This window comes from Rattus norvegicus, chromosome 2, assembly GCF_021556685.1.
Source record: "Rattus norvegicus strain SHRSP/BbbUtx chromosome 2, alternate assembly SHRSP_T2T, whole genome shotgun sequence".
Taxonomy (NCBI): domain Eukaryota; kingdom Metazoa; phylum Chordata; class Mammalia; order Rodentia; family Muridae; genus Rattus; species Rattus norvegicus.
Window position 1 is genome coordinate 184,124,481 of NC_141535.1, and position 26,312 is coordinate 184,150,792.

At 41.7% G+C, this 26,312-nt stretch overlaps 1 protein-coding gene across 3 annotated transcripts; it reads left to right on the forward strand.

Annotated features, from left to right (window-relative positions):
- Positions 1-2,358: 2,358 nt before the first annotated feature.
- On the forward strand, positions 2,359-25,302 carry Tdrkh (tudor and KH domain containing). 3 transcript variants are annotated; one of them, XM_087623998.1, is made up of 14 exons: positions 2,359-2,991; positions 16,561-16,710; positions 17,430-17,536; positions 18,243-18,432; positions 19,270-19,409; positions 19,503-19,824; positions 21,589-21,749; positions 21,886-22,058; positions 22,206-22,270; positions 22,891-23,042; positions 23,186-23,287; positions 23,854-23,950; positions 24,333-24,424; positions 24,588-25,302. In XM_087623998.1, the coding sequence occupies exons 2-13, from the start codon at positions 16,587-16,589 to the stop codon at positions 24,380-24,382; spliced, it is 1,683 nt and encodes a 560-aa protein (XP_087480124.1). In that variant the 5' UTR covers positions 2,359-2,991; positions 16,561-16,586; the 3' UTR covers positions 24,383-24,424; positions 24,588-25,302.
- The last annotated feature ends 1,010 nt before the right edge of the window (positions 25,303-26,312 follow it).

Genomic DNA, 26,312 nt, shown 5'->3' on the forward strand with positions numbered 1-26,312 from the left:
GGGTTTTAAAAATAATTTTAAGTACTGAGAGACTTTTCTGAATGATATGAAGCCCAAAATATATTTTAAAGTGTTGATAAATTCGGGGTTGGGGATTCAGCTCAGTGGTAGAGCGCTTGCCCAGCAAGCGCAAGGCCCTGGGTTCGGTCCCCAGCTCCGAAAAATAGAAAAAAAAAAGAAAAAGTGTTGATAAATTCAACTGTATAAGAATTACTGGAACTGCAAAGATGGTTCAGTCAGTTAAAGGTCTGCTCTGTAAACAAAATGACCTAAATTGGGATTGGTGCACTCACATAAAAAGCTTGGGATAATGGTGGGTGCATCTGGGGAGTAAAGGGACAGGCTGGTCTCTGCAGCTCACTGGCCAGCTAGCCTGGCCTAAACACTAGTGCCAGGTTCAGTGAGAGACTCTGTCTGGTATTATTATGTTTTGTTTTTGTTGCTGTTTTGTTTTCTGAGACAGGATTTTGCTGTGTAGCCCTGGCTGTATGAAACTCACTGTAGACCAGACTGGCCTCGAACTCAAATTACCTGCCTTTGCCTCCTGAGTGCTGGGATTCAAGGTGTGCACCACTATCTCCCCCTGGTTTGTTTGCTTGTTTGCTTGCTGATTGTTGTTTGTTTTTAAGGTGGAAAATTATTGAGGGAGATGTCTGTGTTCTATGTTTGACCTCTGGACTTACACAAATGCACACACCCACAGAGCTATTATACAGCAAAAACATAAACAAAGTTTGAAATTACATAGAATAGGGGCTGGAGAGATTGCTTATCAGTTAAGAGCACTGGCTACTATTCTCTAGAGGACCCTGGTTCAATCCTCAGCACCCACATGGCAGCTCACAATCACTTGTCACTCCAGTTCCAGGGGATCAGACCTCTGTAGGCACCAGGCACACACATGGTGCACATATATGCATGTGGGCAAAACACTCATAATCATAAAAATAATAATTTAAATAAATACGAAAATGGAGTAAAATTGAAGAAGAACGTGTTTCTAACATATGTACGATGAATAAATATTAAGACTTAGTAAGTAGTAAAATATTAACAAAGCATGTAAACAACTTGCAAAAGGTACAACTGCACTTAAACACATTACATGCAGTCTTACTTACAGTAACTGAAAGGAAAACTAAAGTTGCAATGACATAGAAATTTCCATTATTGGATTGTCAAAAAAAAATCTAGCTGTGTAACAACATATGGTGTCAGTAAGCTATCAAACAAGTCCTTCTCATGCATGCCTGGTGGGTGCAAAACTTTTTAAACTTCTGTGGAAGGCAATCTGGCAATACTAAATCAAATCCTTTTCAAATATTGTCAGTTGAATAAAAACTGAAAAAAAATGTTTGTGGAAAGATCTTTGCAAAGCTGTGTACACCCAAGTGAAATAACAAGGCACAATTCTTTGAGCTATTGTTTGTATCCGTAAGTATTTACCATGGAGATAATCATCTAAAAGCAAAAGGAAGGTGAGCATGGTGATACATGCCCAAGTGCATCTCTGTGAATTTGAGTCTAGCCTGATCTACAAAGAGAGACTCTGTCTCAAAACAAAACAAACAAAACTGGTCCACACAGAGAGTTTCCAAGTCATCCGGGGCTATATAGAGATACCTTGTCTTACAAGTAAAAAATTTAAAAGTGCAAAGTGAAGTATGCTTAAAAGTAAAGGTTAAACACATCTTCTACATCCGTGTTCTATCTTGAAATTTAACTAAGAGGAAGAAAGGCATGTTGCTATGAAAAGCTTACTAACATATATAAAAAGGAAGTTATAAAATTGTCTGTATAGCATGTTTTCTACTATGTAAAAATATGGTGACATGTATTTTAAGTGTGGAAAATTTCCCAAGAAACTGGTCGTACTGATTGTCTCTGAAGGGACATTTTTCTGCAATAATCTTTTGTGACTTGTGAATCTTCTTGAAAGCGCATGTATTATTTATCCAAGTCTATTTTTTTTTTTTTTGGAATGACTAGAAGCCAAGCATGTTTGTAAGCCCGAGCTACTTAAGAGCCTGCTGAGCAAACAGAATTTGAGGACAGTCTGGACAACAGAGCAAGCCGGTCTCTAAAAATAACAGTAATAATACTAATAATAAAATAAAGGGGAAACTGACCCAAAGACATCTGAATGACCAGACACAATGTTGTGTTCACTCAACAAATGTTTACTGAGCGTTTATCATGAGCCAGGCTTGACACACGGTGGTGCAAAACATCTCTGGGAGACTCGGAGTGACTGTGCCCTCACAGCAGAGTAAAGGTGGTAGCAGGGCCAACCGTTCCTAACGGTTCGGGAACGACCCAGGCGGCGGCTGGAATTCAGTTTTTCAAGCAAACCGCTGCATGCCAAATCCTCCCCCTTTCGCAGGGCCACGGCCCGGGCCAGGGCAGGGGTCCCTAGTGCGCTCCTTCTGCAGCTCCCTTACCCGGGTGGTGGCCACAGTGACTTTCGGTCCACGTGGCGTGTGCAGCGCCCGCCCCCATTTCACTCCTTTAACATAGTTGCTTTCCTGTCCCCTGGCCAAGATTGGGGGTGGGAGGACGATCCAGGCAGAAAAATCTTAACAGATAAGTGGCGCCGCAATCGGGAGGTGGCTTCCCCCAAGGCTGCTGGCTGTGAAATGACTCTGTGGGATCCGGGACACCCACGAGTGACCCAACCCCCACCCCACCCACCTCGGAGCGCTGAAGTCCCTCGCGGCTTAAGGCCGCACAACCTCTTCTTCCAATTGCTTAGAGGAGAACCGAGGACTCCAGAAGCCTCTAATTAGCTATTTAATTCTCAGCAGGTGCAAGCTCCATTAACAGCATCAGCTTCCCCAGGCTCTAACTGGCTGCAGACGGGGGCCGGCTTGGACTGTCATCCGGGTAATTGGACTTTAGCGTGTCTCAGCCACGTCGCTCACAGCAGCCCGTAGAAGGATTGGCTGCGGCGGAGGAGCGCGATTGGTCAGACTTCAAAGAGAGCGTTGATTGGTGAGAACGTGCTACGGGGGCGGGGCAAGCGGCTAAAAAGCGGTCCGCTAGGCGGCTGCGCCGAGGGAGCGACGGGGCGGCGGCGGTGCGGGTGAGGTGCGAGGCGAAGCGCGCAGCGTGCAACTCTGGAGGAGCGGTAAAGGCGGGGCGCGAGAGGGGAGCCTGAGGTGTGGGAGAAGCAGAATGGTGGGGACACTGGCAATTGGAAGGCAGAAGCGCGGAACTGAGAGTCGGGAGGCTTGGGACGCTTGGGGGCGCGGGGCGAGGCCCCCGCCTGGGACAGCTAGCTGTGCTGGAACGTATTAACCAGACTCAGAACAAGGGCTCTGGGCTGAAGAGCTAGGCCCCCAGGATTGATAGGGCATTCCGCCACAACTCTGCACTCCTAGACTGGCTGTCTTTGAAACGAGGGGCCGTTTATTAATTTGCCTTTTACCTTTCCCAATTTAATCCAGTGGCTGTTTGTAGCTGCAAGACATTTTGTTATCTTTTAGTGATAGGGTCTGTGACAAGCTGGTTTTGAACTCAAATTCCTCCAGCCTTTGCCTCTGCAGAGGTGGAAGTACAGGACAGGCCCGCACAACACTTTGGATTGTTTTTTCTGTCAATCTCCTTTCTCATTGGTTGGGTTTTAGTCTCTTGTAGTCTACCCAGACTACCCAGACTTGCCATGAACTTGTCCTGTAGCCATCCTTAAAATGCTGCTCCTTCTACCCCCACCTTTCAGGTACTGGTATTTTGGGGATTGGATACCTGGCTTCCTCACCACCACCGCTCCCAGACAGGATTTCATGTCACCCAAGTGGCCTTGTACTTGTTATGAATGACTTTGGCCTCTAGTTCTTTCTGCCTCCACCTCCTCTCTGTTGGGTTTATATGTATGTGCTGTCACAACAGACTCAGACCTCACTGGTGTTTTAAGTAAAATTCTGGTTGATTTGCTTGATTTGAATTTACTAACCTATCCCTTAAGATGTTATCACTTGGTAACTCACTTAGCACAGATTTACATGTAATATCTGAAGTTAGATTTGCCTGTTGGTTCAAATGGATATCACCCAGCAAACCTGTCCTTGTCACAAGCATTTACCCTGTGACACACTCCCTCCACAAACATTGTCAGTGTCTTCTGACATACCATCTACCAGGTGTCCCATTCAGAACTTTGTAATTATTTCATTGACTGTGCCCTCTACCTTCCCATAAATCAATTCCCATAAATACTGTATTTGAACTACCAAATCCTACTCTGATTTTTCTACTATTGATACACGCTCTAGTTATCTATTGGTCTTTGTGCTCACTGTTACTGCTTTCACTTCATTATTCTCATAACAGACAGAGTCATTAATAAAGAATTACGGGGGCCAATAAAATGGTTAATGAAGCAAAAGGAAGCTTGATGCATCCAGTCAGCAAAAATGGTGATTGAGTCTAGGAGAGAACCAACTCCACAAAATTGTCCACTGACTGTCACACTTCTGTCTTGGCACAGCAATGTCAAGAGAATTGATTCCCACATGTTATCTTCCAACCTCTGTATTCGTGCCAGAACACACACTTGCATGGACATAATTAAATGCAATTAAAAAAGTTATAAGGGGCTGGAGAGATGGCTCAGTGGTAAAGAGCACTGACTGTTCTTCCAAGGTCCTGAGTTCAAATCCCAGCAACCACATGGTGGCTCACAACCATCTGTAATGAGATCTGATGCCCTCCTCTGATGTGTCTGAAGACAGCTACAGTGTACTTATATATAATAAATAATTTTTTTAAAAAGTTATAAGCCTGACATGTGCTGTGAAAGTAAGGATTTAGGAAATTTGGATGTAGATCCAGAAAAATATAAGATATTCTTGACTATGATTCTGATAGTTTCAAAACTAAAAACCTAGTGCTGTAGACCTCTATAAAGAGACACAATTATGACTGACCCTCAAAACAGTTAATTTCCTTGCATATTCTAAAAATGATGGGCTAGTTATCTGATCTTAGGAAAGTCTTTTTATATTTCTAAGCCTCCCGTTTCCCCAGTTGTAGTATGAGTGGAACAAAGTAATCTTTTATGATCCATCCCAGTTCTAAAATTGATTTCTGTGCCATTTAATATGAATTATGACACCAAAAGTAGCATAAAAAGAGAACATGAAAATACATAGAGTGGGCTGGAGAGATGGCTCATTAGTTAAGGGCACTGACTGCTCTTCCAGAGGTCCTGAGTTCAATTTCCAGCAACCACATGGTGGCTCATTACCATCTGTAATGGGATCTGATGCCCTCTTCTGGTGTGTTTGACAGCTACAGTGCACTCATATAAATAAAATAAATCTTTTTTTTTAAAGAAAAATACATAGAGCTAGGTTTACTTTGATTTTTCCCCTAGGGTATACATACCTCCCTTGTCATCCAGAAAGTTCCTGGAAAGCAGCTAAGTTTTTTCATCTGCTAGGTCCTCAAAACCAAGTTCATATAGGAACTCCATACTTATTAGTTTGAGTAAATTTGCAAGAGATAAATATGCTGTATCTTTTTCTCTAAGATTAATTTACTTTTATTTATGAATATGCATAGATGACTGGGGAGGCCAGAAAAGGGTGTGAGATCTAGAGTTGGAGTCACCTGATGTGGGTGTGGGGATCAAATTAGGGACCTCTATAAGACCAGAAAACAAAACTTTAACTACTGAACTATTTCCGGCATCATGAGCTGTATCTTGAAATGATTTTCAATCCTGCCTTATCTAGGAAACAAACCTGTAAAGTTCTAACTTTGCTGTTTAACAGTTTTTGCATTGTCGTGTAATTACTTATTTTAGTATTTATTTCTCCTACTTAATGAAGTATATCAGAGCAGGAATTTTTAAAAGATTTTATTTTTATTCTCTGTGTGTGTTTACCTTTGTGCATGTTGGTGCACCATGGGTATGCAATACCTACAAATACCAGAACAGGGTATTGGATCCTTTAGAGCTAGAATTACCAACTATAGTGAACTGCTATGTCAATATTAGGAATCAAACCTGGATCTTCTGCAAGAGCAGCAAGTGCTTTTAAACACTGAACCATCACTCAAGCCCCCAGAGCGGAATTCTAATTCTTCCTTCTGCCTTCAGCATATGTAGCTCTTAACAAAATACTGGCAATATTTAACTGAACCAGGAACTAAAAGAACTAAAATCTTTTCTAGACATCCAAAATAAATTAACTCTTGATGTAGGAAAGTAGCAATTCGGAAGTTAGTATGTTTGAAAGTTATATAAGAATAATCTCCTTTATGAAGCCAAACATGTTTCTTAATCTTGAATAAATATATAGGTGTTTAAATAAGATCACACAAACTTTTGTGAAAACTTTTATTGCCTGTTGACTAACAAACTGTTGTTTTGGGGGAATGTACCCTAAAAAGGTAACAAACAACTTGAGGCCACATTAAATTCAACCCCTCTTTGCCCTAAAAGGCATGTACGTAACTGGAGATGCGTGGTGTGGTGGGGAGCGTCAAAGGTGGTAGTAAATGCTTGTAACCCAACCACCAAGAGATTAAGGCAGGAGGGTCAGGAGGTTAGACTAGCAGCTTAGAACCCTGTTTTCAAAGGGCGGTGAGGGAGGAGGGAGATGTGGTTGGTAGGAGAATGCTTCCATAGTGTCATCCATTCTTCCCTCAAAACTTTGAGTGTGAGTGAATGTGAATTAGAGAAAGCCAGTTCCCTCGGTGTTTCTAAAGTGATGTACTGAATCTGCCAACCTACTTAACCAAATGGACAAGACACCTGCATAACCAAGGCATAAAAGGTTCTACTTTTTCCTTCAAGCCATAAAAGTCTTTCAAGAGGATAGATTAAATTTGTTTAAAACTACTGACTAGGAAAAAAAAAAAAGATTTGTCAAGCCTCTAATAGAGTCTCTGAAGAATTTTTCCTGGTCAGTAAAGGTCTCCAAGGCCAGATGCAAGTGTTTATGCAAACTTCTGTGGTTGTGGGGGCGCTGGCGCTTGAGACCTTAAGCTAAGGGAATTCTACTATTAAGCTACACCTCCAGATGCAAATTGTAATACTGGTAGGAAAATAAAAATCCATTTCTAATCTTTCTATCAGTTTGTTTCTGCTCCTGGGAGTGAGATTTCCTCCTCTCTCTTGATTTTTTTTCTTCTGGGCTTTTAAGGGGAGCACATTTATATCAGTTTTATTGCAGAGTAGGTTCTGTATTGATGAATATGTTTTTAGCCTTACTTAGAACAAAAATTATTTTTTGAAGTTGAAGACATTCTCATTTTATATGTGCACATACCTATATGCATGTTTATGGGCACATGCTTATGTGTAGTTACTAATGCTTGTGAAAGCCTAAAGTTGATACCAAGTGTCTTTCTCAATTTCTCTGTTTCACTTATTGAGATAGGGTCCCTCACTAAACCCACAACTCACCAATTCTGCCTAGTCTAGGTAGCCAGTTAACACTAGGGATCCAGTCTTGGCCTCTGAGGCACTAGGATTGAAGTTAGCCACCACTTACGGGTTCTGGAAATCCATATTCTGGTCCTTGGGCTTGTACAGCAAGCATGTAGCATTTCCCCAACCCAACATTTTCATTATTATCTGGGTTGAATTTTTATACCTGGAGGCAAATTATAACAAATTACATTTACTCATGCTTAAGAAGTTTTCATTATGACCTGGTATAGTGGTACATACCTTTAATTCCAGCACATAGAGGAAGAGGCAGGTGGATCTCTTGAGTTTTAGGGCAGCCTGGTTTACATAGTGAATTATTCCAGGCCAGCCAAGGCTATATAATGAGACCCCTGACTCAAAATACACACACACACACACACACACACACACACACACACACACACACACAGTGTTTGAGTTTAGTTTTCTTTAAGGCAGAGCCTCTCCGTGTAGCCCTGGCTGATATTCAACTGCAGTCATTCTGCCTCAGACTCCCAAGTGTTAGGAATGCAGGAGTATGCCACCTTGCCTGGACACATTATGTTTTATACTACTGTATCATAATATCTAGAATGGATATTGTTTAATTTTTATCATCTATAATGTTTTCTACAAGTGTTTATTAATTTTTGAATAGAATTTGATCAAAATAAGTCATTATATACTATTATCCTGAAAGTTTAAGTAAAGGGAAAGAATCTTCTGAAATCACTTAACAAGACTTTTCATGAGCAAGTAATAACTCAGACTTTAGGGTGATAGGTTACATAAGCTTTTCAGGTAGATGTGTACCTGTAAAAGTGAGGTTATCACTCCTTACCTTCAAGGTTATATTAATACTGAATACTGTATATAAAATGACTGGGATAGTAGATTCTCAGCACATTTATTTTTTAATCTTTGTGTTCCTAATACCACAGTATCTAGCACATAGCAGTGATTAATGTGCTTAGACTGCACTGGCAAAGCAGGATAACAGACAGGTGCTGTGGTGGAGTAGTGTGAATACATGAGCCAGCACTAGGAACCCCGGAGGCTTCAGAAGAGGTACTGTTAAAGATGAGACGTGAAAGAACAGAGCTTTGATAGAGACACAGTGAGGCTGAGGAGACTAAAAAGAAACGGATGCATGTCAGAGGGAGATGTAGAAGTAGATCCTGTTCTCATAGCAAGCACCAAGTAAGAGTATGAGGCTATGAAGATGTGAGGCAAAGATCAGACCACAACATATCTTTCATCCCATTAAGGAATTTGCATTTAAGCAACTGAGAGCCACATTAAAAAATTAAGAAAAATTGTATTCATTCAATAAATGTTGGTTGGATATTATAGCTAAGCACTGAAGAAGGAAAGAAAAATTGTACTTTTGAGGAATTCATATTCTTATATAGAGATGAGAAATAATCTTGCAAGTTATTAAACAACTTTTAATCATAGCAATATGGAAAACTACTGGAATGTTGTGAGAGGAAACATTACTTGAAGCTTTCTAGCTTTGAAGATAACTGAAAGGATGATAGCAGATATGGTGTTATAATTAAGCAACTGTATTAATATAAATATAATTTCACACATACTGAGAATTGAACTGTGGGCCTTGAACATTCTAGGAAAGTACTGTACCACTGACCTACATCCCAGCCTCATACAGTGTTATAGAGCAGAAGAATAAAAAGTGGCCAGGGTAGAGTGAAAATGTTACTGACAGCTGGGTGTGGTGGCAGATAACGTATCCACTTAGGATGCTGGGATGGGAGGATCACAAACCCATCCTGAGCTACTTAGTTCTATGCCAACTACCTAACAAGGCACCCTACCTTAGAAAAGAAAAAGAAAAGCAAAATGGGTAGATACAAACCCGTAGTTTAGAATGAAATTTCAAAGTAGATCTACAAACTGGGGAGTTATCAGACCATAGATGGGATCAAAAGTCATTAATGAAACTTGGTGAGAACACCCAGGAAGTGAGGTAGAGCACAGAATTAGGGAAAGAAATGGGTTCCTGGGACACTCCAGTATTTGGAGGTTTAAAGACAGGTAGACAGAGAAGGAACTGCTAAACAAGACTTGAAATATCAACCAGAAATGGATATTAAAAACCAAAAGTCTATACTATTGGAAAAGCCACATGAAGAAGATGCTTTAGAAAAGAGGATATTCCAGTGAACGTGATTGTTGGGGGGAGGGCGGTAATGGGGGGAGGATGGGGAGGGGAACACCCATATAGAAGGGGAGGGGAGGGGCTAGGGGGATGTTGGCCCGGAAACCGGGAAGGGGAATAACAATCGAAATGTAAATAAGAAATACTCAAGTTAATAAAGAAAAAAATTTTAAAAAAAAGAAAGAAAGAAAAGAGGATATTGCAGGCCTGTGGTATAGGCCCATAGTTCAGCTGTTTGGGAGGCTGAGATAGTATAGACTCAAGGTTTCACTGGGCCACAGAATGAGTTTGAGTTTAAGGCCAATTTGGATAATTTAGTGAGAGCCTGTAGTGATAACTCAGGAATTTTGGTGTCTTTAAAAAACAGATAAATATAAGAATATGCTTTCATTTTATTCCCAGATGTGAGGGTGTGGGGCACTTCAAAGCAGCTGACTACAATTTGCCTGACATGTACCATGTTTTTGCCAGCTGCAGACACTTTCTGCCATTGTATGACATTTGGAATTCTGGGAATTTTTCAAAGGGTATATAAATGATAGGGCCCCTATAGATGGGGTTGGTGGTTATTGGTTGTTCTAGGGGGCTGGTTGCAGTTTGTTAGTAATTAAAAAAAACTAGAGAAATTAGATTCAAGGACCCCTCTTCCTCTCCCTCTCTTCCCCTCTCCTGTTCTCTCCATCTGTCTTCCCCTCTCTTCCCTTTCCCTTCTATCCTTATTTCTTTCCTATCTAGTGATAGGAGGTGAAATGGGGTGGGGGCAATAAAGGGTGGGAAAAAGAAGACCTCACAAAGTAGCAAAGACCAGCTACAGACACTTTGAAAACATTTTACAGACTGGAAGGCATGAACATGCTGCACACCTATAATCCAGCAGTTGAGAGACTGAGGCAGGAAGGTCCTCAGTTCAGGACCAAGCTGGGCTACAGAGGGATCAGGGTCAAACAAGTAAGATTGGGGATATAGTAGTAGAACATTCCCCGAAACATATGGGATGCAGGGAGGGAGGGAGGGAGAGAGGAGGGAGGAGGGAGGATGGGTAGCTTGTAAGGACCACTGCCTACCTACCATCTGAGTTCCTAGGGGGGAAAAAGGACAAAGAAAAGAGGATATCACAAGCTATACTAGCCACTGTGGCAAAGTCAGGTAATGAGAACTGAAAATTGATCTTTGCATTTAGCAGTGCAATTGCTGGTGACCTTGATGAGCAATGAGAGGGTATTCAAGAAGAGAAAAAAAAGGACAGATATGTAACTACCTTTGTGGTCTTATGCAAAACAAAAGGAAAGGGGAAATGGAACACATTTGGGGGAAATAAGACTCAAAATGGAGTTTCTTTAAGAGAGGAGAATGTTGTGGGACTGAAGAGACGATGGCTCAAGAGTTAAGACCCAAGTTTGGTTCCCAATACTCATATCAGGTACCTCAACTGATAGGTGATATAGGTGCCTGAAACTCTACCTATAGAAGATCTAGTGTTTATGACCTCCTCGGATACATGCACACATGTAATTAAGATATTTTTTTAAAAAAAAAGAGTTCAAGGCTGACTTCAGCTACATGAAACCCTGTCTAAAAAGAGAAGAGAATGAAAGAGTAGGGATGGAGAAGGAAGCATTAGAAAACTGAGATACTCTGAAGCAATTATGAGAGTTTAGACATGTGGAATAAGAAATTGTAGTGGGGGGGATATTTGATGGGCAGTAAACTTAGATACAGTCAGAGATTCATAGCAAAGCTAGGAAGAAAGCTAAATGAGATCTGATGTGCCTCTGAAGTGGGACAGGCGAGGCGCTGTGGGAATTTTTAGGCTGTAGGTAGCAATTGAAGCTATGTCAATGAAGTTACCTAAAAAGAGCAGTAACATTAGCAGGGTAGAGAAGGCACTGAATGACATAAGTCCCACAGGCAGAAAGACCCTGCTAGGCAGGAAAATAACACAAAGAAGGGTGTAGAAACGGAGGGATTTTTGTAAGGAGTAGCTGCCTTGCTGCTGTTGCAGAGTGGTACGGTAAAGCTTCATACAGGTCATCTGGGTTAACCTGGGAAGTTCTGGTGAAGAAGCTTAGTAGAGCTCCATTTTACTCTTGGTTGCGCAGTAAAAAAAGAAGGCAGATGGTGGCCGAACAGATGGCTCAGTGGTTAAGAGCACTTGTTGCTTTTACAAAGAACCAGGGTTAAGTTTCCAGCACCTACATGCTGGCTTACAACCAACTGTAATGCCAGCTCCAAGAAATCAGATACCCTCTTGTGGCCTCCACAGACAGGTACTTGTACTCACATGGTGCATAAGCATGGAGGCTCTCAGATGAACACAAAATAATAGTAGGAGGAGGAGGAAAAGGAGAAGGGAGGAGGAGGAAGAGGAAGACAAATAGAAATCAGATGCAGTGAAGCTAAACAAAGACTATGCCTCAAACAAAAGTGTCAAGACCTTTACTGGACATAAAATGACTCTCATTGCAGACCACAGCTTCTGGAAAGGCCCAAAAATATAAATAAGAAATTTTAAGTATTCACTGTGAAATCTAACTATGGATTTTTTTCAGTCTTAAATATTCTATTTGGTATTGTACATAAACCACACCACATACCAAAAAGCAGCATCTTATGACAGGAAATTTTAATTAGCATCATAAACAGTTGCCTCCTGGTGTTTAGCCACTGCCTGAAACAGGCAGATGAACACAAACTGAAATACAGGTGGCTTTTGCTTGCTTCTGAGACAGTGGATTTCCCCAGTGTTTAAGCATATTCAAGCGCTCAGTTATATAATTCTAAATATAAAACCATCCAGTGAGTGATGCCTCCGTCTTTCTAGAACATTGAACATTACTAATTAAGTCCAATCCTATCTTGAGAAAGGAAGAACAGTGATAGTATTTATGCATCTGGAATTGTTATTTTTAAAAAGATCACTTCCAGTTTACTACAACTTACTTTTACTTAAATTAGTAAACCGTCTGGTAAGAACGTTGTTATGTTACTGTCAGTAATTATGATCTGTGTTATAGGGTATGAATTAAATTATGGTACACATTAAAAGCCATGAGACATTTGTTTTGTAATAAGGCAGTGGAATGACTTGTTAATAGCCTTTTCAAGATAAGTTACTAGGTCTGCCCTTTCTCCCTTCTTAATACCAGTGAAGATCCCCCCACCCAGGGATGTACATTTTGGGATTCTCCAAATACTCCATCAGTGTATCTTTTCCCAAGATGGTGCCTTTGTTCTTGTTGGCATCTGTGTAAGAGGCTCCAGCAGCCTGACCTACAGCCCAGACAGACCACAGGGGTTTGGACCAGTCTTATGCTTGCCTCCTCCCTTCCACAGTGTGATACTAGGCACACTTCTGAACAAAAATCTTCTTGCCTTTCTCAACAGCACCCATTTTTACTTGACTCTCAGCTCTTGACACCACAAATGCCCTGTCCCAACTGCTCTCTACTATATGTGTTTTTTTTATTAATTTTTTCATTTTTTTGTATTTTTAAATTTACTTATTTTTACACTCCAGATTTTATTCCCCTCCCAAACCACCACGCCCCACTCCACTGTTCCCCATCCCATACCTCCTCCCCATCTCACTCCCCCAGTCTCCACAAGGATGTCCTCACCCCACCAGACCTCTAAACTCCCTGAGGCCTCCAGTCTCTTGAGGGTTAGGGCATCTTCTCTGACTGAACCTAGACCTGGGAGTCCTTTGCTGTATATGTGTTGGAGGCCTCATCTCAGCTGGTGTCTGCTGCCTGGTTGGTGATCCAGTGTCTGAGAGATCTCAGGGGTCCAGGTTAATTAAGACTGCTGGTCCTCCTACAGGGTTGCCCTCCTCCTCTTCCTCTTCCTCCTCCTCTTCCTCCTCCTCCTCCTCAGCTTCCTCCAGCTTTCCCTAATACAACCAGAGGAGTCAGCAGCTTCTGCTCATTGTTTGGTGCACATATCTGCTTCAGAGTCTTTCAGCTGCTTGCTGGGTCTTTTGGAGGGCAGTCATGATAGGTCCTTTTTCGTGAACGCCCCATAGCCTCAGTAATGATGTCAGGTCTTGGGGCCTCCCCTTGAGCTGGATCCCACTTTGGGCCTGTGGCTGGACCTTCCTTTCCTTTTCCATTTCCATTCCTGCATTTCTTTCAGACAGGAAAATTTATGGGTCAGACCTTTGGCTGTGGGATAGCAACCCCATCCCTCACTTAATGCCCTGTCTTTCTGCTGGAGGTGGGTTCTATAAGTTCCCTCTCCCCAGGGCATTTGATCTACCTTCTTCTCCCCCTTGAGTCCTGAGGATCTCTCACTTCCCAGGTCTCTGGTAAATTCCCAACCTCCTTCCATCCGATGTGGCCTATTTCCATTCTTTCTGCTGGCCCTCATCAGGGCTTCAGTCCTTTTCCCCCACCCACATCCCCTTTCCCTCGCCTGTCCCTCCCTCCCTACTCCCTTGTGGTTGCTTTCCTTTCCCTCCCAAGTAGGACTGAGGCATCCTGACTAGAGCCCTGTAGCTCGTTGACCTTTTCGAGTTCCTGTGGACTGTATCTTGGGTATTCTGTACTTTTTTTTTTTTTTTGCTAATATCAACTTATTAGTGAGAACATGTGTATGTCCTTTTGGGTCTGAGTTACTTCACTCAGGATGATATTTTCTAGTTCCATCCATTTGACTGCAAAACTCAGGATGTCCTCGTTTTTAATAGCTGAGTAGTATTCCAATGTGTAAGTGAACCACATTTTCTGTATCCATTCTTCTGTCATGGGACATCTGGGTTGGTTCCAGCTTCTGGCTATCACAAATAAGGCCACTATGAACATAGTGGAACATGTGCCCCTGTGGCATGATGGGGCATCTTTTGGGTATATTCCCAAGAGTGGTATTGAGGGTCTTTAGGTAAGTCTATTTCCAATTTTCTGAGGAACCTCCAAATTGATTTCCAGAGTGGTTGTACCAGTTTGCAGTCTCATCAGCAATGGAGTAGTATTCCTCTTTCTCCACATCCTGCCAACATGTGTTGTCACCTAAGGTTTTGATCTGAGCCATTCTGACTGGTGTAAGGTGGAATCTCGGGGTAGTTTTGATTTGCATTTCTCTGATCACTAAGAACTTTGAACATTTCTTTAGGTGCTTCTCAGCCATTCGAAATTCTTCTGTTGTGAATTCTCGGTTTAGTTCTATACCCCATTTTTTTTATTGGTTGTTTGTTTGTTTGTTTGTTTGTTTGTTTGTTTTGGGGGGGTTGGCTTCTTGAGTTCTTTATATATTTTGAATATTAGCCCTCTATGGGATGTGGGGTTAGTGAAGATTTTTCCCAATCTATAGGATGTTGATTTGTCTTATTGACTATGTTCTTCCCTTACAGAAGCTTTCCAGTTTCTTGAGGTCCCATTTATCAATTCTTGATCTTAGAGCATGAGCCATTGGAGTTCTGTTTAGGAAATTTCCCCTGTGCCAATGAGTTCAAGACTCTTTCCCACTTTCTCTTCTATTAGATTCAGTGTATCTGGTTTTATGTTGAGGTCCTTGATCCACTTGGACTTGAGCATTGTGCATAGTGACAAATATGAGTCTATTTTCATTCTTCTACATACAGACAGCTAGTTAGACCAGCACCATTTATTGAGGATGCTTTCTTTTTCCCATTGCATATTTTTGGCTTCTCTGTCAAAGATCATGTATATGCAAGTGTGTGATTTATTTCTGGATCTTCAGTTCTATCCCACTGATCTACCTGCCTGTCTCTGTACCAATACCAAGCAGTGTTTATCACTATTGCTCTGTAGTAGAGCTTGAGGTCAGGGATGGTGATTCCCCCAGACATTCTTTTATTGTTAAGAATTGTTTTTGCTATTCTAGGTTTTTTGCTTTTCTGGATGAATTTGAGAATTGCTCTTTCCATGTCCTTAAAGACTTGTTTTGGGATTTTGATGGGGATTGCATTGGATTTGTAGATTGCCTTTGATAGGATGTTCGTTTTTACTATGTTAATTCTGTCAATCCGTGAGCATGGGAGATCTCTCCATTTTCTGAGATCTTCGATTTCTTTCTTGAGAGACTTGAAGTTCTTATCATAAAGATCTTTCACTTGTTTGATTAGAGTTACCCCAAGATATTTTATATTATTTGTGGCTATTGTGAAGGGAGTTGTTCCCCCAATTTCCTTCTCAGCCTGTTTATCATTTGTCTAAAGGAAGGCTACCAATTTATTTGAGTTAATTTTATATCCGGCCACTTTGCTGAAATTGTTTATTAGCTGGAGAAGTTCTCTGGTAGAATTTTTGGGGTCGCTTACATATACTATCATGTCATCTGCAAGAAGTGATACCTTTTATTTCTTCTTTGCCAATTTGTATCCCCGTGATCTCTTTTTGTTGTCTTATTGTTCTAGCTAGCATTTCGAGTACTATACTGAATAGATATGGGGAGAGTGGTTATCCTTGTCTTGTCCCCAATTTTAGTAGGATTGCTTCAAGTATCTCTCCATTTAATTTGATATTGGCTGTTGGTTTGAAGTAATAGTTTAATAATAGTTCTCCTTCAGAAAAAAGTGAAATGTGTGTTTATATAGTTTCATGTACCTTAACGAATATTTTTAAAAGTACCCTGAAACTTTTCCCGTGAAATAGTTGGGGTTTTTTTTTGTTTTGTTTGTTTGTTTACTGGAGCTTTTGAAATGGACAGTAGTATTTTTCTTTCATTCATTCTTTTATTCTATTTGTTGTTGTTTTTGAGACAGGGTTTCTCTCAATGTACCCCTGGCTGTCCTGGAACCTGCTCTGTAGACCAGGCTGGCTTCAAAAGATGCATCTGCCTCCCCCGCCTCCCAAGTGCTGGAATTAAAGGGATACAACACCACTGCTGGCTTAGTGGACTTTTATGTTTGTTTTTGTTTTCCAATATAATTGTGTTCTCATTTCTCTCTTCCAACCAGACAAGTGGCAAGAAAAAAGAAACCTTCTTGATTTGTTTGTTTCAGGATGTTAAGTCGGAGTACAGCAGAAAATGTCCACCGAACGAACTTCATGGACAAACCTGTCCACTATTCAGAAAATAGCCCTGGGCCTGGGAATTCCAGCAAGTGCGACAGTTGCCTACATCCTGTATCGTCGATACAGGGAAAGTAGAGGTATGTGCTGAGCCATGCTGTGCCTACAATAATATTCCATCTCCTTCTTTTGTTAAGTTGAAATGAAAACTTTACTTGCCACTGTTTGTTAAAACATAGCTGCTTTTCTGTGAGAAAATATGGCATTTCTTTCTTTGTTACTAGAAAGCTAGCTTATAAATAGAACTCATGATATCATTGACTCTTCCCCCATACAAAACCAACTATGTGGTTTTTGAATATATACTCATTCTGCTGCTTCTCTCCAGCTGTCAGATGCTAGGCAGCAGCTGAACCTAGAGAACAGATTTCAAAGAAGTGACTAGTCTAAAAATAAGTTTTTAGACTAATGAAAGTCAGAAAAGAAAACCTTCACTATTCTATAGAAGTCATGTCTTAGAATAGCATCCTAAAAACTCAAAATTTTATTCTCCAGAATCTTTTCCCATATTAACATCTGAAATAGTATCCCAAAGAAAATGCCAAGTTGTCTTTGGAGGAGGGCAAGTAGAGTAATGGGAATTCCCTCTGTGTACACACTGGACCCTTACCTCTGAGCTATGCATCCATCCCAGCTCTGGTCTTTTGGAACCTTCTAATTCACACTTGCTTGCTATGTCTTGCACTGTGGTAAGAGCCACAGTTTGTCTCTAAGATTTAGTGTCTCTGACAGCCTGATTCAGGGGAGGGACAGTAGTAGCTTTAGCATATTTAAGTCTGGTCTGTCATGGTCTGCACAGAAGAGAGATTGACATTTGTTGGAGAAGATGACATTGAAATAGAGATGCGAGTTCCCCAAGAAGCTGTGAAGCTCATCATTGGTCGACAAGGAGCCAATATTAAACAGGTAAGTGTGTGAGCAGGCTGATGGCTTTTCCAGGCATCAAATCTATTTATTGACTCCTTGTTTCCTTCCTCTGATCACATTTTACAGAACACCCATGATACACATATTTTTAAAATAAAAAAATTCAGGAACTTACTAAGCTAACTGCATGTTTTCCTTTTAAATATGAAAAATTCTCAGATGGTAGATGACTAAGCTTGAAATGGTATTTGATTGGATGATTCGTAACTTGATATAGCAGGAATAGTTTCATTAGGTAGTTAATGAGCTTCCATTAAATGACAATAATGAATTGTTGCCTAGATATTCTCCCATCTTCCATTGTTCAGTTGAAATGTCAAGAAAGCAAAATCTTTTTGCTGGGAATGTGGGTCATTGGTAAAGTACTTACCAACATTGGGAGGATTGGGGTTGGTTCCAGAGAGGGGGTGGGAGGAAGGAGGATATTTTTATTTGTTAATCCAAACAAAATTAAAGAGCCAACAGATGTAATCACAGAGAGAAATGGTTTTAAATTAACTACTATGTGGATTACCTTTGTTGCTAAGTTTAAATTATAAATACAAATAAATGAAGGCCATTAGTAGTTTCTTGATTTAGCTGAGGCTTATGGCCAGCTCCACCTGTCTCCCCAGAGTTTGATGGAGTGTCCTTAGCTAGTCCCAGATTGAACTTCTCTAAAGTGTATGTCTCCTTCTCTCTGTAGCTGCGGAAGCAGACAGGTGCTCGGATTGATGTGGACACGGAGGATGTAGGCGATGAGCGGGTGCTGCTGATCAGTGGTTTTCCTGTTCAGGTGTGCAAGGCCAAAGCAGCAATCCATCAAATCCTGACAGAGAACACCCCAGTGTTTGAGCAACTCTCTGTCCCCCAGAGATCTGTGGGCAGAATCATAGGTACCACTGGACAGCTTCCTCTGCTGCTTGCTTTATTCTTTACCTTTGCCTGTCTTTTCCACATCCCTGGCCTCCCCTTCACTTTATTAGGGAAAAAAGACACACTTAGTTCAGAACTTTGCTTTGTTTCAAAACTGGTGTTACTAAAAAAAAAAAAAAAAAAAAACTCAAGAAGCAGTATGATCAGAGTCTTTCAAACAGGTTTGTATGGATCTGCAACTCCATGAATAAAGGAACCTGCTGCCCAAACCTGATAACCTGAGTTCCATCCTGGCCCCACACGGTGGGAGGAGAGAACCCAGTCATCCTCTGACCTCCACACACATTCTAGTCCACACACACACACACACACACACAGAAAATAATAAAGACTTAATATTTTTAAAATAGGCTTTTATACGGATGCTAGAGATGCCCAGAGCACCCTAGACTTTTGAAGACAGTGATCCAGAGAGTACCTGTTATGCTTTTCCCTGGACCATTCTTAGAGTGATGCTATTAGAGACAAAGAAATATCCTGTCCTCAGTCCAAGATTCTGATACACCCTATACCATGTGTCTTACAGATGAAAATAATATAGTTGCTTTGTAGCCAGAAAGTAGAAATGACTTGAAGTTAATCTATCCAAAGCATAAGTTTAAATAAAACAGTTTAAATAGAGCCTATATTCTCTTCTCCTGTAGTTATTTCAGTAGCTCCTTATTTCCCATTTACTGTCTTACATTCTACCACATTGCTCTGAACCTACTCCTTTGTGTAATGTGCACAAAGCAGTGATTTCTCCTACAGTGATTGTTGGCCTAGAAGAAAGGACAAGTTTTTCTGTATTACTGTAGGGAGAGGCGGTGAGACCATTCGTTCTATCTGTAAGGCTTCTGGAGCCAAAATCACTTGCGACAAGGAATCAGAGGGAACATTACTACTCTCACGACTTATAAAAATCTCAGGAACACAGAAGGAAGTGGCTGCAGCCAAGGCAAGTATACCTGAGAATAAGGGTGACTATCTGGCCATCCTGTCAGTACCTACACAGACTACACAGAAGTGACCCCTCTCTTGTTTCCTACAGCATCTGATACTGGAGAAAGTTTCAGAAGATGAGGAACTTCGGAAGAGAATTGCCCATTCTGCAGAAACCAGAGTCCCCCGAAAGCAGCCAATCAGCGTGAGAAGAGAGGAAGTGACAGAGCCTGGTGGAGCTGGAGAAGCAGCTTTATGGAAAAATACAAATTCTAGCATGGGACCAGCTGCACCCCTGGAAGTTCCTCTCCGCAAAGGAGGTGGTGATATGGTTATTGTAGGACCAAAAGAAGGTTCCTGGGAGAAACCTAATGATGACAGCTTTCAGAATTCTGGTGCCCAGAGCAGTCCAGAGACGTCTATGTTTGAAAGTATGTAATGAAGAGGAGCCTATTAACCATATGAAAGACAGGAATACTGGATTTAACTGGCCTAAAATAGGAAACAATTAAAAATTCTGTTTTTGTGATTTTCATCTCTGTCATCATAGATAATGCCTTTCTGGTAATATTTTACTTAGATTAATACCAAACATTAATAATAAATTTTGAGTACAGCTAGTAAAGGAAAATAAGGTAGAAATATGTTGACAAAGGAAACATCTGAGTAATTCATCAAATAATTAAATTTTTATTATATCCTCTTTCTACACATATTTTGTGTATGTGTGCATGTGTGTGTATGTGTATGAACCCCTGTGTGTATGCACGTGTGCGTGCATGCGTGTATGCATGCATATGCTGTGTGCTAAGTGTGTCCATGCAGAGATGGGATGGGGTGTGTCCACATGAGTGCATGTATACATGTGCACAGAGGCTAGAGATCAGCTTTTCATGTTGCTCCCCAAACCACTCACCTTTTTTCAGACAAAGCCTCTTCACTGGGATCTAGGGCTTGCTGATTGGACTAAGCTGACTGGCCTCCGAGCCTCAGGGATCCCCCATCTGTGCCTCTCTGGCACAGAGGTTGGGATTACAAGCATGTGCTACCATACCCTGATTTTTATGTGGGAGCTGGGGACAGTCCTCATACTTGCATGGCAAGTACTTAACCAAGTACCATACTTTTTTTTTCTTAAACACTGATTTTAAATCATAATTTTACTTTATCTTGAGAAATTTCATGAGTATACAATATTTCTTGCTATTAAAGTTCCCCTGTGCTCCCCAATACATTTTCCTCCCAACTTTATTTTTTTATAATCCCTATGTTCAATTAGTGCTACCCATATTTGTATGAGTGTGGGGCCATCCACTGGGGTTTGGGTAACCTTTGAGTGGCTACATTCCTAAAGAGAAGTGACTCTCTGTCCCCCAGCATCCAACAACTGCCAATATTTCCTCAGCTAGTCATAGGGCCTCAGGAGCCCCTCCCTGATCCATGCTGGGATTATAACTGGCTTGATCTTATGCAGGTAACCACAGCTTCTGTGAGTTCATGTGTGCAACCACCATGTAATATCCAAAAGACACATTTTACAACTCCTCATACTCTGGTTCTTAAATTCTTTCTGTCCCCTCATTCATGGTATTCTCTGAGCCTGGGTAGAAGGTGGGGATTGGGGTTGCTGTAGATCTCCCATTTGTTGCTAAGCACTCATATATCTAGACATACTTTTTTGCATAAGAAATTCTCAGCCCAGTTTTTATGTTACCCTTCTCATTACAGTTTCTAAATGTCATTGAAGAATGAAATGGCCATTGGCTTCCTCTTCTATGTAAAGGTGCTAGCTTGAACAAGAAAGGGCAGAGCCCCTAAAGATATTAATGGACTTGCCTAGGTTCACATAATCCACCCCTGGTAGAATAGAATCTGGAATGAGCAGAATTGATATCTGTGTACTTTTTTATTGATTCTGCCAAACCTAACAGATTGAGGCTTAACCTTTACTGTAACCGATGCCTCATTTGAGTACATGGAGAATGATAGTGTAAACCTAGTTACATAGACAGGCATAGACAATAACTTAGTATGTTTCTTCAGGACACTTGTATGAGCCACCAAGTTGTCTCTCTAACCATTTCTAAAATGGTAAACAGCCTCTGGGTATTTGAGTCTTTCATCCCCCTGTTGCAGTCTCCCCATTCCAATCAAAGATGGTACTGATATGGTCACCATCCTTACCCTGTGTTCAGTTCCCAGTCCTGACTTCAGTTTCCATGCTGATGAGTACCTAGAAGTCTACGTTTCTGCTTCTGAACACCCTAACCACTTCTGGATCCAGATCATTGGTTCCCGCAGCCTACAGTTGGATAAACTTGTCAGTGAGATGACCCAGCACTATGAGAATAGTCTGGTGAGTTGACATAGGGAGAAAGCTAGTCTGGGGCTTTTTTTTTTTTCACTGTAATATGTTCCCTTCCTTCTGTTATTCTGTTTGTTAGCTACCACTTCGAGATAACCCCCTCTCGACCTCCTGTCCCCGCATACAGCCTGAAGACCTGACTGTGCATGTAGGAGACATTGTAGCAGCACCCTTATCTACAAATGGTTCCTGGTATCGAGCCCGGGTTCTGGGAACCTTGGAAAATGGAAACTTGGACCTCTACTTTGTTGACTTTGGAGATAATGGAGATTGCCCACTAAAGGATCTCAGGGCTCTCAGGTGGGTGCAGAAGCCAGTATGGAATCTGCCAGAATCCCAGCTGTTGGCTCACTCCTGGCCATAAAGTTGTGAGCTATTGGATATCATGAGGATTTAGAAGGGAACACGTGGTACCTGGGATTCTAATTTCAATTTCTTTGACTTTAGGAGTGACTTTCTAAGTCTCCCATTTCAAGCAATAGAATGCAGTCTGGCACGGATTGCCCCCTCAGGTAAACCAGTCATGCCACCTATTGATTTTAACTCCTCATGAATAACTTTCATACAGCACATAAAAGGAACTCACATATTCCCAAGCTTGTGGAGTTCGAAGACTCGGGTGCCTTTTCCTTATCAGCACTAGGAAGTACAGACGCTTGCCTGGCAGCAGTCAGATGACGCCCACCAGAGCACATAAGTGTATTTCTGGGAAGAAAATTGTAGTTTCGGGCTGGAGAGATGGCTCAGGCGGTTAAGAGCACTGACTACTCTTCCAGAGGTCCTGAGTTCAATTCCCAGCAACCACATGGTGGCTCACAACCACCTGTAATGGAGATCTGATGCCCTCTTCTGGTGTGTCTGAAGACAGCTACAGTATACTGACATACATGAAATAAATAAATAAATCTTTAAAAAAAAAAAGAAAGCAGAATACAGCAGAGAAGTGAGGAACAGAGAGCCGAAGAGAACAGATTTGAAAAACAAAAACAAACAAACAAACAAAAAACAACAAAAAAAAAAGAAAATTGTAGTTTCACTTTCTTTCCAGGCTGTATTCCTGTTCCTACCAGCACTGACCTACTCTTACCTGCTCTGAGGCTCAGCCCCCTTTTCCCCTACGATCTTTTCCCAGGTGAAGAGTGGGAAGAGGAAGCTCTAGATGAGTTTGACAGACTCACTCACTGTGCTGACTGGAAGCCCCTGGTGGCCAAGATTTCTAGCTATGTCCAGACTGGAATTTCAACTTGGCCAAAGGTCTATTTATATGATACCAGCAATGGAAAGGTAAGGGTGAGGTTCGTACACTGCTTACTGCATCATCCATCCGTGTTTTCTGTCCCAGAAACCCTTACCTGATAACACTTCTACTTTGGAATATCTGCTAACCATCATCCCATTGTAAGAGAACATTTATTTTTCATTTTCAGAAACTTGATATTGGGCTAGAATTAGTTCGTAAAGGATATGCAGTTGAACTTCCTGAAGACATGGAAGAAAATAGAACTGTCCCAGATATGTTGAAGGACATGGTAAGTCATTGTCATTTAAGTGCTTCTTCCAGAAAAGTCTAATGCATAGAGGCACAATTAAAGTGTGTGGCCATAATGTTTTATACCATATGCATGCAGTGCCTGAGGAAGCCAGAAGAGGGTTTTGGATCCCCTGGATCTGGACTTAACAGACAGTTTTAAGCTGCTGGAAAGTGTTGGGAACTAAACCTGGGCCATCTGGAAGAACAGTACTGTTAGCCTCTGTGCCATCTCCATAGCTCTAACTATCTTTTAATCGTGTGTGTGTGTGTGTGTGTGTGTGTGTGTGTGTGTGTGTGTGTGTGTGTGTAAGCCAGTTGTGTGAGTACCCATGAAAGCAAGAGGTGTTGAATCTCCTGAAGATGGAGTGACAGCAGATTGTGAGTCATTTAACATGGGCTGGGAGTCTGTCTTAAGGTTTACTTCATTTCCCAGGCTGACTAAAAATGTGATTAAAGACATCATCTTTCTCAGCAGCCAAAACTGTCTTAACCAATACCTATAATCAAAATGATAGGCCACTAGTCAAGATACTCTTTACTTTTTCTCTTTGCCCATGCCATAAGGCCACAGAAACAGATGATTCTCTTGCAAGCATACTCACTGAGACAAAAAAGAGCCCTGAAGAGATACCACATACCCTGTCCTGCCTCAGCTTATCAGGTATAAACAGCGATAATTTCATACAACATCTGTGAAAATTACTTTTTCTTAGTCTGTTCTGGGACTGGGGAAATGTGGCTTGGTTGATAGAATACTTGACTAGCATGCTCAAAGCCCTGGATTATATTCCCAGCTGAGTATGACATACTTAAGAGAGGGACATAACCTGTAATTCATCATTGGTGAGTGGAGGGAGGGGTATCACAAGGTCATGGTCATACTCAGCTGCATAGGGAGTTTGAGGCCAGCCTACACTCCATGAGATCCTATCTAAAACAGAAAACCACTTGGCTCTTAAGACAACCACCCATTTTTCTCCTGAGCCTCACTAGCAGTGCCTACTAGAATAAGGTGATCTTACTTCCTCATTTCTGCTCCGTAGAAGCTGCCTCTATGTCTGGTGATGATAACCTTGAAGATGACTTATTCTGAAATTTGGGCTTCAGCTGCTGGATCAGCCATCTGCTTTGCTGTGTGAGTGGTGCTGTCATCTGTCTGTAGCAACAGGAAAGTAGTGGGGGTGACAACACCCTCTTCCCTGTGCTCCTACGTGTGTACATTTGTCTGCCGCATCTTTGATGCAGCTTAACCTGCTCTCAGTCTGTTTACAATTTTTCTGTCTCTGTGTCTTTGGCAGGGTGTGGTGCCAGGAGAGAGGAGTCTATGATAAGAGATCCATGAAGTCCTTTACTTCACATGTATGACTTGCTGTGGATCAGATCCATTTCCATTCCGTTGGACTTACCAGAAGGTGACAGAGACAAATGGAACCAGATTCCTCCACTTCACTCCTCTGGTCCCTCCCCTATCTTTCAATGCTGGAATGCTGCTGCATAATTCCCAGCCTCTTCATGGCAGCTTCAGTTCCCTGCCAGTGATAATTTGCATTACTGCTAGGCTATGGTTTTTTTGTGGGGTTTTTTTGTATGTTTTGTTTGTTTTTTGAGGCTGGGAAACAGCCAAGGTTTGGGCATTGGAAGTGAGGATTCTGCAGATTTCTGACTCACCTTATTAGTGACTATAGTTATAGGAAGTATTTGGTGGACTCAGAAGACTGCAGTTGTCAGGAGATAAGGCAAAAATCAGCATAAATATATTTAAAAGCTTCATGGGAGGGGAAGAGAGTGCTACCTCTCACCCTCAGTTGCTGGGGCTGTTGGAGACAGGCGTGGTGAAGCAGTCCTCCAGCTGTTTCTTTGTGAACTTTAAAGTACAACTAGAAAACGCAACCTAGGAAATGTTGTAAACTGCAAATATGTGTCTGTGTATACACACAACTAGAGAAAGAATGAATGTATAGTTCTGCTTAATTTGGGGAATTGTTTGCTAAATAAAGTTCTCAAAAAAACTTATCTACAACCACACACTCAGTCACAACTTGGAAGTATGGCTGTGGGTAAAGTCTCTTCTGAGTAAGCCTTGGTAGTAATTGCCAGCACCTCACATATGGAGGCGTCTTGAAACAAATGTCATTCCCATACAGCATTCACACTCTTCCCCTAAAGTCACTGCAGAAGTTCACTGCTCCCTCAGAACCATAACTAGGTTCAGCTGTGTACACAAGACCTCCTTACACTGTAAGAGAAGGCCTGTATTAAGATTCTAGAAGTCTGGGTTCTAGAAGCAAGCCTTCACTACAAACTTATTTTCCTTCTGGCATCTTTCCATTGCTGATGGTACTGCAAGCACCACAGAGACTGCTGGCACACTTTATTAGACACGAATGCAGTGATAGAGCAAAGGAACTGGAGGAGCGAAAGTTAAAGGCTATGCCTGAGGGGTTGGAGGTTTAGCTCAGTGGTAGAGTGCTTGCCTAGCAACCGCAAGGCCCTGGGTTCGGTCCCCAGCTCCGAAAAAAAAAAAAAAAAAGGGCTATGCCTGTAAGATGCTGTCTCAAAGAGAGGCTAGGGCTGTAGCTCTGTGGTATAGCACTTCTGTGTCATTTGCAATGTCCCAAGTTCAAAATTCTTGTGACTAGTTAGCAGAAAGACAGACATCCAGGAAGGGGCAGTTTGCGCATCTCGTACAGACAGGCTGCCATTAATGCTTCAGGTTCTGGCCGTAGTGAACCACTGAAGTGTGTTCAGCCTGGCATTGGAGTTACTACCCAACAGACTCTGGAGACCACTGGTCTTTAGTTCCCTTGGTGCTTCTTTCCCTCAGGGATGGAGGTCATAAGACCTGCAGTTCATTGTATAAAAAGGCAACTAAAACCGATCTCGTGGGGCTGGAAAGATGCTCAGAGGTTAAGAACACTGCTCTTATACCACTGAACTTACTCAGGTTCAGTTCCCAACACCCACATGGTGGTTCACAGCCATCTTAATTCTAGTCCCAGGGGACCTAGTTCTCTCTTCTAACC